We start from the raw sequence: 14,859 nt of genomic DNA on the forward strand, positions 1-14,859 counted from the left end.
GAGCGTTTAAGACGACACAAAAACATGTCTATCCCAAATGTTCATGAATGACCTGTTAGAATTGGTCAATCCATTAGAATAGCTTGAAGTTAGTCATGCCATAAGAATAGGCTTACTTCGTTAGTTTCCTATGAAATCGGATCTATTAGTTAATCTTTTGCCAATATAAATAGAATATGTCCTCAATAGTGTGAGGTACAGTTTTGCATAAACTTGATATGGTATCAGAGCAGAAATAAGATCCACGAGATCCATAGCCTCTGCTGTTAGACATGTCAATCCCAATCAACACAATGTCTTCTCCGTCGATCAGTCAGGTGATTAGTGTTAAGCTTACACAAGAAAATTATCTACTGTGGTCTACCCAAATCCTTCCCTACTTGCGTAGCCAAAACCTTGTTGGTTTTGTGGATGGATCCATGCCTGCACCAAGCCAGACGATCGCCGTTGAACCAAGTGAAGAAACAGGGAATCGCAAAATTATCATCAACCCTGAGTTCACAGTCTGGTACCCCCAGGACCAGCTGGTACTCAGCCTCATCAACTCATCAGTCACTGAGGAGGTTCTCAGCACGATGGTTGGAATCACCACTGCACGAGAAGCCTGGATTACGCTGGAGCGACAATTTGCTTCCACATCTCGAGCAAGAGCAATGCAGATCCGTATGGAACTCTCTACTATCCAGAAAAAGGACATGACAATTGCTGACTACTTTCGTAAAGTAAAACATCTTGGTGATACACTTGCTGCCATTGGCAAGCGAATAGAGGATGAAGAACTCATCGCCTACATGCTGCAAGGACTTGGTCCAGATTATGATCCTCTAGTCACAAGCATTACAACCAGAACAGATGTATACACTGTCAGCGACGTGTATGCTCACATGCTGAGCTATGAGATGCGGCACTTGCGTAAGGGTACATTTGAGCAACTTTCATCTGCTAACAATGTCAATAGGATATCCATTCGTGGAGGTGCCAATGGAGGTCGAGGTAGTCGCGGTCGTAGTCGTCAGTTAAATAGTGGTCATGGACAATCAAGGCGTACTGTGAACAATCCTGGACGTCAACCATCAAAGACACAAAGCAGCTCAGGCATTGTCTGTCAGATTTGTGGTAAGCCCAATCACGATGCTTTGCAATGCTGGCACAGATTTGATCAGGCATATCAAGCCGAAAATAATCTCAAACAAGCAGCTTTGGCAACAAGTGGATACACTAGTGACACAAACTGGTATGTTGACACTGGAGCCACAGATCATATCACCAATGACCTAGAGAGGCTTACCACCAGAGAACGCTACACTGGCACCGACCAAATTCAGGTTGCAAATGGCGCAGGTTTGTCTATCTCTCATATTGGGAATTCATTAATTTCTGGTTCATCTCTTGTTCTGAAACATATCCTATATGTTCCTAAAATCAATAAGCACCTAATTTCAGTACAAAGACTAGCATCTGATAATAATGCTGTTGTAGAATTTCACCCAAACTATTTTTTGGTTAAGGACCGAGTCACGAAGAAACTCCTGCTCCACGGTAGATGTAAGAATGGCCTATACGTTCTACCGCATAATTTCAGTCAAGCCTTGCTGACAGCCAAACTTTCGAAAGAACAATGGCACAGAAGGCTAGGGCACCCTGCATCTCCAATTACCATTAGAATTCTACAAGATAATAATTTAGCTATAGATACTAATATTCCCTCTTCCTCAATTTGTAATGCTTGTCAATTAGGGAAAGCACATCAATTGCCATTTGGTTCTTCTCAGCATGTATCTACAGCACCCCTTCAATTAATTCACACTGATGTATGGGGTCCATCCATTGCGTCAGTAAATAATTCCAAATATTATGTTTCCTTTGTTGATGATTTTAGTCGTTATGTTTGGATTTACTTTCTGAGATGCAAATCTGATGTTGAGTCTGTGTTCCTTCAATTTCAAAAACATGTTGAAACTATGCTAAATACCAAAATTCGCTCCGTCCAATCAGATTGGGGGGGTGAATACCATCGGTTACACAATTATTTCAAATCCACAGGCATTGAACATCATATCTCCTGTCCTCACACACACCAGCAGAATGGGTTAGTCGAAAGAAAACACAGACACATTGTAGAAACTGGCCTTGCTTTACTCGCTCAAGCCAACATGCCTCTATCCTACTGGGATGAAGCTTTCAACACAGCTTGCTTTCTTATAAATAGAATGCCCAGCCGAACCATACAACAAGACACACCACTTCATAAATTGTTTGGTAAAAGTCCAGACTACTCCATGCTTAGGGTGTTTGGCTGTGCTTGCTGGCCTAATTTAAGGCCTTACAACAACAAGAAACTGAGTTTCAGAACTACTAGATGTATATTCTTGGGTTATAGTTCTTCTCATAAGGGATATAAATGCTTAAATAGAAGTACAGGACGTATTTACATCTCTAGAGACGTGGTTTTCGATGAAAATATTTTTCCTTTTGAAGAATCTAAGCCACCAAACAAAACCACAAATCCACATCATCCTGTTCTACTTCCAGCCTTAGCCAAACTTGCTAGTTTTTACACTGAAAATGCTCTTACAGATATTGAACCAGTTGTTAGTAATTCCCATATGAATGATGGTCAAACTGATAATATTGCTAGTGACAACTTGTCTGGTGTCAGCTTATCTTCTGCAGATAATACAAGAAGTTCAGAGGAAATTGCAGAATATGAAGCTGAGAGCAGTTCGATCAATGCTCAAAACCAAACTCATGAACATGTGTCTGATCAACCAACTGAAGCAGCTAGTCAACATCCAATGCGAACAAGGTTGAGAAATAACATTGTACAAGCTAAACAATTCACTGATGGAACTATCAGATATTCAGAAACCTCAAGAAAATTCGCAAGCGCTGTAACTATCACAACTCCGATCATAGAGACTGCTACTGAACCTCGAAACCTGCAGGAAGCCATGCAACATCCAAGATGGAGAGGAGCAATGAATGATGAGCTCTCAGCGCTAAAACGAAATGCCACTTGGGATCTAGTTCCACCCAAACCTGGAATAAATCTCATTGATAGTAAATGGGTGTATAAAGTGAAAAGAAAAGCAGATGGGTCAGTTGAAAGATTAAAAGCAAGATTAGTTGCCAAAGGATTCAAGCAAAGATTTGGTGTTGATTACACTGATACTTTTAGCCCTGTGATCAAACCGTCAACAATCAGGGTCATTCTTTCGCTAGCAGTAACCAAGGGCTGGAATATGAGACAAGTTGATATCCAAAATGCATTTTTGCATGGAATTCTGAAAGAGGAAGTGTACATGCGACAACCACCAGGATTTCAAGACTCAGCCAAACCAAAGAATTACATATGCAAGCTCAAGAAAGCCCTTTATGGCCTGAAACAAGCCCCAAAAGCTTGGCATTCAAGGTTGACTGGAAAACTTATTGAGTTAGGCTTCAAGGCTTCAGTAGCTGATTCATCTCTTTTTATTCTCAAAAACAGAGAGATAACTATCTATATGCTCATCTATGTTGATGATATAATTATTGTGAGCTCCTCTGATCAAGCAACCGAAAGGTTGATTCAGAAATTGAAAATAGATTTTGCAGTAAAAGATTTGGGTGGTCTTGAGTATTTTCTGGGTATTGAAGTCAAGAAAACACGAGATGGTATCATACTGTCACAGAGACGATATGCCTTAGATTTGTTGAAAAGAGTAAACATGGAAAAATGCAAACCTATGTCTACACCAATGGGTTCTGCTGAAAAATTATTCAGAGAACAAGGAATACCCTTATCAGCTGAAGAACAATTCAAATACAGAAGTACAGTGGGAGCACTACAATATTTGACAATGACTAGGCCTGATTTGGCATTTGCTGTCAATAAAGTGTGTCAATATCTTCATACACCTACTGATGCTCATTGGGGTGCTGTGAAGAGAATTCTTCGTTATGTTAAAGGCACACTAGCATTAGGAGTGAAAATTCAGAAATCAACCATGATGTTGTCGGGGTTTTCTGATGCTGATTGGGCTGGTTGTCCCGATGATCGACGTTCAACTAGCGGCTTTGCTGTATTTCTTGGAGCAAATCTAATCTCATGGAGTTCCAGAAAACAGGCTACAGTGTCAAGATCAAGCACCGAAGCAGAATACAAGGCCATTGCGAATCTTACTGCAGAAATGATTTGGATCAAGTCATTACTGAAGGAACTGGGCGTGTATCAATCAAAGGCTCCTCGCCTCTGGTGTGACAACCTCGGAGCTACATATTTAACTTCAAATCCAGTATTTCATGCTAGAACGAAACATATTGAAGTTGATTTTCATTTTGTTCGAGAACAAGTAGCACGTAAAGCAATGGAAGTTCGGTTCATTTCATCAAGTGATCAAGTAGCTGATATCCTGACAAAACCACTGTCTAAAACTCCTTTTACTACACATTGTAACAATCTCAACATGTACAAGACTTGTTGGGATTGAAGGGGACTGTTAGAATTGGTCAATCCATTAGAATAGCTTGAAGTTAGTCATGCCATAAGAATAGGCTTACTTCGTTAGTTTCCTATGAAATCGGATCTATTAGTTAATCTTTTGCCAATATAAATAGAATATGTCCTCAATAGTGGGAGGTACAGTTTTGCATAAACTTGATATGACCTCTGTAACACTGATCGTAGATAGAAATGAACACTTTACAATTAAGAAGGTTGGTTCGGTCTCTACCACATTAGGTAGGTCGACATAGGTCTTGCCTACAACTTCTCTTCTTTTATTCACTGTTCCTTAAACCTTCATGGGTATTGTGGTATTTGCCTCGGATCTTCCCTCTTTTAGAAGAAGTTGAGGCGAGCTTGCCTAACAGGCTCCAACCCTTCATCAATAGTAATCCTAACAAGGGTCATTAACTATATACCGTAAATATAGTATTTAAAAAAATACCAACTTCAACAGTTTTATTAATACATCTCAATTTTTAAATCTTTACTGTCGTTTAAAGAATACATATAATTTTTTTTATAAAAAGTTATTATCTACGCCTCATCGATTATCTCAGAAGATAGATATATTATTTTATTAATTTAATTTAAAAAAATGGTAAATAATATAATACACGAGGAGAGGGACCCACAGAAATCCAAATTGGGATTGCTTCAGTTGCACTAAAAGCAATAAGAACAATCAGCAGCGAAGAATTTGCCCAAAATTTGGCGCTGCCTTTTTTTTTCTTTTTTATTTTAATTTATTTTCGGATAATTTTTCTTTTTTTAAAATATTTATGGAGGCCCCCTTAGGCCTTTAATTTCCGGATTATTAATTAAACGGTCCTGTTAAAGTGGATTAGTTGGCTAATCAAATCGCCCTTTCCATTTTACCTAACTACCCTTAATATATATATATATATATATTATTATTTATTTATCCCTCACTTTCTTAAAATAGAAAAATCCAATATTTTCAAATAAAATAATAACTATATAATTTAAACGGTTAAGATTTATTAATTTTTATCTAATTTTAGTTAGTGAATATTTAACTGTTTTTAATTTTCAAAATATTTATTTAAAATTAAAATGAATAATTAACATAATAATATCATAAGGTCCAATTATTTATTTATTGAGATAGTGACGTGGCACCCGACATGTACCTTTTAGAATTTGGAAATAATTATGAATAATCATTTCAATATTGAAAAAACTTTTCAAATAATATATATAGAAAATAAATTATTATTATTTTTACAAATCAAAATTCACGGAAAAAGATACTTTATAAAAAAAATATAATATAATATTTCTAGTCTCAATATTTTTGAAAATATATAGATTAAATTTAAATATTTAAAAATATAGAGATTAAAATGAAATGAGCTCTAATTTTTTAATTTTTTTTTTAAATTATAATGGAATAATTTGGGAAAATATAAAAATTTATCTTGAATTTAAAGTATGGGCCGAATTGGGCTTTTTTTTTTAATCAGGCGGGTCCGAAAGAATCGCAGAGAATAATGGGCCGGGCCTTGCTGTTGAATGGAGCAAGTCCACTCGTTATCGATGAAAGCACTACAAAACAGCCTGTAATATCGGGAATCCATATCTTCATGACACGTGTCATTTGTCAGCTTTGATCGCGTCAATGATCATCTAACGGCACAGGATCTGTCTTCAGCTGAGTGTTTATTTAAATTCGCATTTCCATTTTGCATTGCTTCATATTTCCAAGTTTACAGTCTTCGAACGCAAAGGAGTGCAGCTCGGATCACAGCCACTTTCTTTTTCACCTTAGCGCTTTCGTTAATCTTTCCGGTACGATGCGATTTTTTTTTCTGCATTCTGTTGTTTTGTAGAGAAAAATGCCTGTAATGTGATTCTTTGTATCGCTAAGTGGTATTGTTTTGATGATGGTGATGTTGTTGTTGTTGCTGATTCTTAGATTGTTATTCGGATCACATTGTATGAAGGATCAGTAAATGAAACTCTGATTCCTATCTATTACAATGTCCGAATCCACGCAGTTGCCGATTTTGTTGTTCTTCCGATTTTGATTTTGGTCTTCTTTGTCTTTACGATTGTTTACATGAGCGGTTTCCTTCAATTGCATTTGGAGATGAAAGTAGGAGAGTGTTTCTGTTTTTGTTTTTTAATCATTGCATTTGTTTCGATTAGACCGAAAATTACTGTGAGTCAGTTTCATCATCGTTCTGTTTGCGTTTGAGATTCAGGATCTGGCATTGGATCACAATCAGTTTCATCATCGTTCTTTTGTATACATTTTTTCGAAAAAAGGAAGATAAAAGGCTATCTATATGAAAATTTGGCAGATCGTGATCTTTCTGGCTGATTAATGATGTGTTTGATTATTTTGTGCTTAAATTTTTTCCTGATTTTCCTCTCTCTTTCTAAGTCTAGTTTATTGTTCTGAATGTTTTTTTTAGTGTTTAATCGAAGATGGCAGAAGGAGAGGATATCCAGCCACTCGTCTGTGACAACGGAACTGGAATGGTTAAGGTATGTCTCTGCACACTTCATATATTCTGATGTATGTCCGTCTGTTAGGGAGATCTTTGATTTTCAATTGATATGGTCAATTTTAGGCTGGCTTTGCTGGAGATGATGCTCCAAGGGCCGTGTTCCCTAGTATAGTAGGTCGACCAAGGCATACCGGTGTGATGGTTGGTATGGGCCAAAAGGATGCGTACGTTGGGGATGAAGCTCAGTCCAAACGAGGTATATTGACTTTGAAATATCCCATAGAGCATGGTATCGTGAGCAATTGGGATGACATGGAAAAAATTTGGCATCATACCTTCTACAATGAACTCCGAGTGGCCCCTGAAGAGCACCCTGTCCTACTCACTGAAGCCCCTCTGAATCCAAAGGCAAATCGTGAAAAAATGACCCAAATCATGTTCGAGACCTTCAACGCTCCTGCCATGTATGTTGCCATTCAGGCTGTTCTTTCGCTCTATGCTAGTGGACGCACAACTGGTAAGCAGATTGATTAGACGAGCTTTGATTTCATCGAGCGAATTTACAGAATAATTTTAACTTTTCCCATTCTATGGTTCAAATTTTCTCCAGGTATTGTTATGGATTCTGGTGATGGTGTCAGTCACACTGTCCCAATTTACGAGGGATATGCTCTCCCCCATGCCATTCTTCGTCTCGACCTCGCTGGCCGTGACCTCACTGATGCCCTTATGAAAATCTTGACTGAACGTGGGTACTCCTTCACCACCTCAGCAGAGCGAGAAATTGTGAGAGATGTGAAGGAAAAACTAGCATACATTGCCCTCGATTACGAGCAAGAACTCGAAACTTCCAAAACTGGTTCATCTGTTGAGAAGAGTTATGAACTTCCAGATGGGCAGATTATCACAATCGGTGCAGAACGTTTCCGATGCCCTGAAGTTCTTTTCCAGCCTTCAATGATTGGAATGGAAGCTGCAGGCATCCACGAAACAACCTATAACTCCATCATGAAATGCGATGTTGACATCAGAAAGGATCTGTATGGAAACATTGTTCTTAGTGGAGGAACAACCATGTTCCCAGGCATTGCTGATCGAATGAGCAAAGAAATAACTGCATTAGCCCCAAGCAGCATGAAAATTAAAGTGGTAGCTCCTCCTGAAAGGAAGTACAGTGTCTGGATTGGTGGCTCCATTCTAGCCTCACTCAGCACGTTTCAGCAGGTATGTCTAGCGTTGATCTTCATTCATAAACACATACTTACTATATCATATCAAATCAGTTAAATCATTTAAAAATGGACTGCAGATGTGGATTGCAAAGGCTGAGTATGATGAGTCTGGCCCGTCCATTGTGCACAGGAAATGCTTCTGATTTTCCCAGCCAAACCTGCTGCAAGCAACCAGGACGACTGCATTTTGTTTTGTTTTCCTAATTTTTTTCGGTATTTATTTATTTATTTAATCATAAAAGCGATATGATATCGCTTATTAATATAGAATTTTCCGGCCGCTGTGCCGTTATGCAGCCTCTTTTTTTTTTTGTCTCTCTTTAGATACTCTTGAATTACATGCGTAGCATTTAAAATAATTAGTTGAAAAGATTAGAAATTAATCAAATTAATGAAAAAAATAATAATAAATTTATAAAATTTCGATGGGCATAACCCTAAGCAGCTTGGTCTGACAGCGACATCTGCATGCAATCCATTGGGTGACAAATATATTTAAAATAATAAAATAACATTTAAATCCTAAAGAATTATCCTCGAATATTCTTCCCTTTTTCTTATATTATATTCCACACTCAATTCACGTATTCATAAAAAATTTTAAAAAGTTATATATTTAATCTATATATATATATATTTATAAATTATAGTTTTATATATTTTTAATTTCATATTTAATAAGTAAAAATTTACGAATTTAAGATGCAAAAATGAAAGTTTAATTTGTGTTTAATATCCGAAAATAATTATTAATTCATTTTATATTTTCGTGCTTTAATTTTTTTTTTTTCATAATTTTGGAAGCATTTTTCATTTCCAAAACATAAATAAAATTTTGTTTTTAATATCAAAAAATAAGAGAAAAAAAAAAGAAATTAAAGAGAATTTTCATCTCCACAAATTGCATTATGATCTAACAGTTGGCTAATTTGACTATGAATTTCCACGTTTATTTTCCTAATCAATCATTAGTGTTTCTAATCCAATCACAGCCAATCAGAACAGCCCGATTTTTTTTTAATTTTTTTTTCTAAATATTTATTTTAAATAAGTTGTTACCTCTAGACCAATAGCAGAAAAGTGTATTTTATTTTATTTTATTTTGTAGTTTATGGCAATTGGAAAAACATTAAAAAAAAAAAAAAAAATCTCTCTCCATTTCCATTAATCTTCATCCATCTCCCTTTTTTAATTATTTATTATAAAAATTGCAAAATATTGCCTAATTATTAAACAAAATTTTATCCCATTTATATATAACTTCTACTAATAATTATTAAACAAAATGATAATGATAATTAATTATAAATATTTATTATTATTTAGTTAATATATATATATATATATATATATATATATATATATATATATATATATATATATATATATATATATATATTTATTTATTTATTTATTTATAGAAAATATGAATTAATTTTTGTTAAAAAAATTTCAAGACATAAAATTATATTTTTTAGACAAAGAGTTCTAAAAAAATCACCATTTTGCTTTCTTATGGGTTTGACGGGACGAACTGCAAGACTCCAATAACAATGGAGGAAGGTGAAGATGATTGATTCAGTGGCTAATTTTTTGCACTGCGTCTCAGATTCAAATCCCATCAAAATCACTGGTTAAAGAGATTCTTGCAGTGACTTTAAGAAGCCTCAATTCTGTCTTCTTCCATGGAGACGGCGACGAAAGGGCCAGAAGAAGAAGAAGAAGAAGAAGAGTCTGCAATTGGCGAGGAGCGTTAATGGCGGACTGATTTTCAGACGAAAACGAAGAAGAATAGAAAAAGCCCTAAATTCTAATGGTTGGGTCGATGTCAAGTCTGCGCAAAAGTCAAGGGTTGTTTGGAATAAAGCAGCAGAAAAGGAATTATTCCCTTCAGAGAGCATAAAGAAAGGCGTAAGGCAAATCTCAGTCTTAGGTGTTTTGGAGAGATAAACGCGCCACATGCCTTCCCTTTCCCCCACATCCCGTCGTTTGCCTCTGTTTTCGCCTCTGGCTTCTGATCGGAGTTGATGGAGCTCTTGAATCCGCCATATCCTCCTCATCTTCCTTCTTCTCTTAACGCCTTTCATGGCTTCTATTCGTCTTCGTCTTTGCTTCTTCCGATGGTGATCCCTCGTTTGCGTGGCGTCGTCGAAGATGCTTCTTGCGACGACGACGACGGCGCTGATTTTGTTTATGTGGCTATTGGCAAATCAGTTGAGAAGTCTGCGAGTTTGCTCCGATGGACATTCCGTCGCTTTCGTGATAAACAAATTCGTCTCCTCCATGTTCATCACCTCTCTTCTGTCATTCCCACGCTACGTGAGTTTCTTCTTGATTCTATGTTATTTCTTCAGAACTTGCTAATTCCGGATCCAAATCGTTGCCCAATTGCAGTTTCTTTGTGATTCAAATCGTAATTTTGTGCTTGAGATTTGAAATGATTTGTTCATTTACTCTAGGCTTGCCATTGTATAACCACGGTGCCTTAATTTCAATGCAGTAGGGAAGCTACCTGCAAGCCAGGCGAATACAGATGTGGTGGCTGCATACAGGAAGAAGGAGTGGGAACAAACTTCTCGGGTTCTTGAAAACTACTTGGGATTTTGCCATAGAGCCAAGGTCTGATTTAAACGTTTTTGCTTTATTTTATGTGGAATTGTGAAGCTGAAAGACTTCTAGTTCTTAAATATTAGTTCAAAATGGCTAAATCTTAAGCTATTTAGCTTCCATGTCTTCTGGTGCTCTCCATTGACTATGCTTTAAGATACATAATAACATCCTAGTTTCCACATGCTTTTGCATACCATAATCTCTATGTGCATATGAGTTTTGGAAGGTATCATCTTTGTGCTTTTTTATTTCTTCATACAATGATTGGCTCAAACCTCATTGTAGCCATTTATTCGAGAGATTTTAAAATCTTTTGAATTTCGTAATACTCATGTTAGTTGAACACGACTCTCCACAATGGTATGATATTGTCCACTTTGAGCATAAGCTCTCATGGTTTTGCTTTGGGCTTCCCCAAAAGTCCTCATACCAATGGAGATAGTATTCCTTGATTATAAACCCATGATCATTCCCTAAATTAGCCGACTCATCCAACAATGTTATAGGGTCGAGTTGTGCATAAGCTAGCTTGGCTACTTAGGGTATAAAAGAAAGAAATCATAGAAATGATCTATGTTCATCCATTATAGTTTTTGAGTTATACAGATCTCCTAATTGTATGCTTCAAAGGCTGATACCTTACCTCAATTGTGAGTGACAATCCCCATTTTGATGAGATCATCTTTCCTTTTGTCTTAATGGGTAGGAGTATTTCTTGTGTTCTTAGGACTTTCAATGTCGTCGTTCATACCTCCAACTGAGACAGCAACTTGGAAAACCATAATTGAACAAACTAGTTGGCATCATGGAACTAAATTACTTCGTTCTCATTTATTCTTTACTGGGTTAGCTCATTTAGGAGTTACCTTTACAGGTCAAAGCTGGTATTGTTCTAATGGAAGCTGAACAAGTTCACACAGGGATAGTAGATTTGGTTAACAAATTCAAAGTTAGGAAGCTTGTCATGGGGACCATGGCGGATAGGTAAGTTAAGCATTGATCATTTGTTTTCACCCGATTCCGCCTTTTTTCTTAGAATGCATACCATATTGCTCAAGATTATCGGCTCTTCTTTTGATGTTTAATGCAGTTGTGTGAAAGTGAAAGTGAAAGTAAAGAAGAGCTCTAGTAAAGCAGATTATGCTGCCAGAAATATCCCCTTTCCATGTGAGATATGGTTTGTCAACAAAGGGAAGCATGTATGGACCAGAGAAGCTGTTGAAGGCTCAAGTTCTGCTTCATCATTGTTTCTTCCCGAGCTGGCTATCACAGAAAACTTTCCTGCTCAGTCATCTCTGAATGATGAGAGTCACTCATTCAACCTGGAAGATTCTCAATCTAGTTCTGCTAATGCTATAATTGAAGGCTTAAACTGCATTAACAAGGAACCCTTTGATGTAGAAGGCGTTGTGTCGAGTTCTTCGGATAGATACTTTCCCTGCCCTCTGCAGATTTCTTCCAGTCCAGCTAGCTCAAGCTCTGATTCAGGACATTCATCAGTTGAAGGGAGAGAGTCAACAAGCTCTGATTCAAGGGTTGAGGAAAGGGTTTTATATGGTGAACTTAAAGATGCCGTTATAGAAGCAGAGGCATCAAGGAATGAAGCAATTGAGGTGCATTGGATGTGTAGAAAGATGGAACAAAATGCTGCAGAATCCATAAAAAAGGTAACCATAATTTTTATGCGTTGTGTATGAACTTACTTCTAGGATGCCCTGTCATAAGAATTTTGTTACTCTATCAATCTAAGATAATCTTTTGTTTACTTTTAGTTCAAGGTCTTCAAATGTGTCAATGAACATGAAATTGATCTTAGGAAAGAGACTGAGAGAATGTTGAGGACTACCATAGAGAAGAAAGAAGCTCTCTCAGAAGAAAGAACTGAAATACTTGAGGAGCTAGAGAGGACATTGAAAACTCTTGCTCTTCTTGACACTCAGACACGGGAAGTAACTCGAAAGCATGAAGAAGCCATTACAGAACTCGAAATTATACAAGCATCCATTGCAGCTCTCAGGAAGGAAAAGCAGACGATTCAAAGCCAAAAGATAGGTGCTCTGAATTGGCTGTCCAAATGGAAACATGAGAAGGCTGCTTCTGCAAATTATAACAGATCGATTGGATTTGTGGAGAATCAAACTCAGCTGGCTGAATTTTCATTGTTGGAACTACAAACAGCCACATGTGGCTTCTCTGAAAGCTTCAAGATTGCTCAGGGAGGATACGGTTGTCTTTACAAGGGTGAAATGTTGGGTAAGACTGTTGCCATAAGGAAGCTGCATCCACATTATGTATTGGGTCCAGCTGAGTTTCAAAAAGAGGTCAATTTTCTAAACCAGATATTAAAAGATCTATTCTTCTTTGTGTTTAAGGCTGATGATTAAAGTTAGCCTTTCTCTTCTGCTTGCAGGTTGAAGTATTGGGTAAACTACAACATCCTCATTTGGTGACTTTGCTCGGTGTATGCACGGAAGCCTGCTCTCTGGTATACGAGTATTTTCCCCATGGGAACCTCCAAAATCACCTTTTCCCAAAAGGCAATACTCCTCCGTTGACATGGAAGACTCGAGCACGGATAATCGCTGAAATTGCAAGTGCCCTTTGCTTCTTGCACTCTTCAAAACCTGAAAACACTGTCCATGGGGACCTGAAGCCTGAAAACATTCTTTTGGATTCTGAATTCATCTCCAAGATCTGTGATTTTGGTATTTACAGGCTGATATCTGAAGACACACTGTACTGCCCAAGTTTTAGGAGGAGCACTGAACCAAAGGGTGCCTTTTCATATACAGATCCCGAGTGTCAGCGAGATGGAGTTCTGACGCCCAAGTCTGACGTTTATTCCTTTGGGCTGATCATTTTGCAGTTGCTCACTGGGAAACCAATAGTTGGATTAGTAGGTGAGTTGCGCAAGGCCATTTCATTTGGTCAGCTCGAGTCCGTTTTAGACTTGTCTGCTGGAGAGTGGCCTATTGATGTTGCTAAGCGGTTCGTAGACATTGGTCTACAATGTTGTGAACTGAAGGGGAGTGATCGACCTGAGCTGACACCTAGTCTCGTGAGAGAATTAAAGCAACTGCATGTCTCAGAAGAGAGACCTGTGCCATCTTATTTCTTGTGCCCCATTCTTCAGGTTAGTGGTTTCTTATCTTTTTTTCAAATGTATGTATTTGTTTAGCAGTGGTTTACAACATGCTAGAAAGTTATTTCATGTTAAAATGGTTTTGAAATTTACTTTGGTAGTGAAAGCTAAGGCTTAGTTCCCCTCATGTTTGAATCTCTGATGAACAAAAACCATGCTTTTATGGGCTGACATATTGTAACAGCTCAAGCCTACCGCTAGCAGATATTGTTTTCTTTGGGCTTCTCCTTCTGGGCTTCCCCTCAATGTTTTAAAACTCGTTTGCTAGGGAGAGGTTTCCACACCCTTGTAAAGAATGGTTTGTGTCCCTCTCCAACCAATGTGGAATCTCACAATCCACCCTCTTTAGGTCCTAGCATCCTCGCTGGCACACTGCTCCATAACCTATCTCTGATACCATTTGTAACAGCCCAAGCCTACTGCCAGGAAATATTGTCCTCTTTGGATTTTCTCTTCTGGGCTTCCCCCAAGGTTATAAAACGCGTATGCTAGGGAGAAACCTTCATTCCCTTCTTTAACTAAGGTAGGGTCTCACACATATACATTGGATTTGTTTCAGGAGATCATGCAGGATCCCCAAGTGGCTGCAGATGGTTTCACATACGAAGGAGAAGCGATACGTGAATGGTTAAACAATGGCCGGGAAACTTCTCCAATGACCAATTTGAAACTCAGCCACCCGCAGCTTACTCCAAATCATGCTGTGCGTCTCGCCATTCAAGATTGGCTTTCCAGAGTTTGACAATCCCACCTATCTAACAGGTCTGATTGGTGTATAATATGTTGTTTATATCATCACAAAGCTATGTCTATGTTCCTATGCCATCCTTCGTCAGTGTAGATACTTGAAATTTTGCAGAAATAAAATATATCTTTGCTCTGGTTTTTCCCCTAAATTCTGGAGTATTACTTCCC

General features: G+C 37.6%; 2 protein-coding genes and 1 non-coding gene across 3 annotated transcripts; all 3 read left to right on the forward strand.

Moving 5' to 3' along the window:
• Nucleotides 1-761: 761 nt before the first annotated feature.
• On the forward strand, nucleotides 762-897 carry LOC111796284. Its single transcript, XR_002815329.1, has one exon. It is a non-coding gene; the product is annotated as a small nucleolar RNA Z247 (small nucleolar RNA).
• Nucleotides 898-6,206: 5,309 nt separating this feature from the next.
• Nucleotides 6,207-8,503, forward strand: LOC111794457 (actin). The gene is made up of 5 exons (XM_023676486.1): nucleotides 6,207-6,295; nucleotides 6,925-6,997; nucleotides 7,084-7,477; nucleotides 7,571-8,184; nucleotides 8,270-8,503. Exons 2-5 carry the CDS (start codon nucleotides 6,938-6,940, stop codon nucleotides 8,333-8,335), a joined length of 1,134 nt encoding a protein of 377 aa, XP_023532254.1. The 5' UTR covers nucleotides 6,207-6,295; nucleotides 6,925-6,937; the 3' UTR covers nucleotides 8,336-8,503.
• A 1,185-nt stretch (nucleotides 8,504-9,688) lies between these two features.
• On the forward strand, nucleotides 9,689-14,840 carry LOC111794402 (U-box domain-containing protein 33-like). Its single transcript, XM_023676386.1, has 7 exons — nucleotides 9,689-10,511; nucleotides 10,693-10,811; nucleotides 11,677-11,786; nucleotides 11,893-12,469; nucleotides 12,575-13,123; nucleotides 13,213-13,935; nucleotides 14,504-14,840. Exons 1-7 carry the CDS (start codon nucleotides 10,220-10,222, stop codon nucleotides 14,684-14,686), a joined length of 2,553 nt encoding a protein of 850 aa, XP_023532154.1. The 5' UTR covers nucleotides 9,689-10,219; the 3' UTR covers nucleotides 14,687-14,840.
• Nucleotides 14,841-14,859: the final 19 nt, after the last annotated feature.

Source organism: Cucurbita pepo, chromosome LG05 (genome assembly GCF_002806865.2).
Source record: "Cucurbita pepo subsp. pepo cultivar mu-cu-16 chromosome LG05, ASM280686v2, whole genome shotgun sequence".
Lineage (NCBI taxonomy): Eukaryota > Viridiplantae > Streptophyta > Magnoliopsida > Cucurbitales > Cucurbitaceae > Cucurbita > Cucurbita pepo.

Excerpts from the sequence above, each read along its gene's own strand:
- LOC111794402 (XM_023676386.1), top strand. The coding sequence starts at position 10,220 with ATGGAGCTCTTGAATCCGCCATATCCTCCTCATCTTCCTTCTTCTCTT. Across the intron at positions 10,812-11,676 it reads GATTTTGCCATAGAGCCAAG|GTCAAAGCTGGTATTGTTCT; the intron begins GTCTGATTTAAA and ends TTACCTTTACAG. Across the intron at positions 13,936-14,503 it reads TCTTGTGCCCCATTCTTCAG|GAGATCATGCAGGATCCCCA; the intron begins GTTAGTGGTTTC and ends GATTTGTTTCAG.
- LOC111794457 (XM_023676486.1), top strand. The coding sequence starts at position 6,938 with ATGGCAGAAGGAGAGGATATCCAGCCACTCGTCTGTGACAACGGAACT. Across the intron at positions 6,998-7,083 it reads ACGGAACTGGAATGGTTAAG|GCTGGCTTTGCTGGAGATGA; the intron begins GTATGTCTCTGC and ends GGTCAATTTTAG. Across the intron at positions 7,478-7,570 it reads TGCTAGTGGACGCACAACTG|GTATTGTTATGGATTCTGGT; the intron begins GTAAGCAGATTG and ends AATTTTCTCCAG.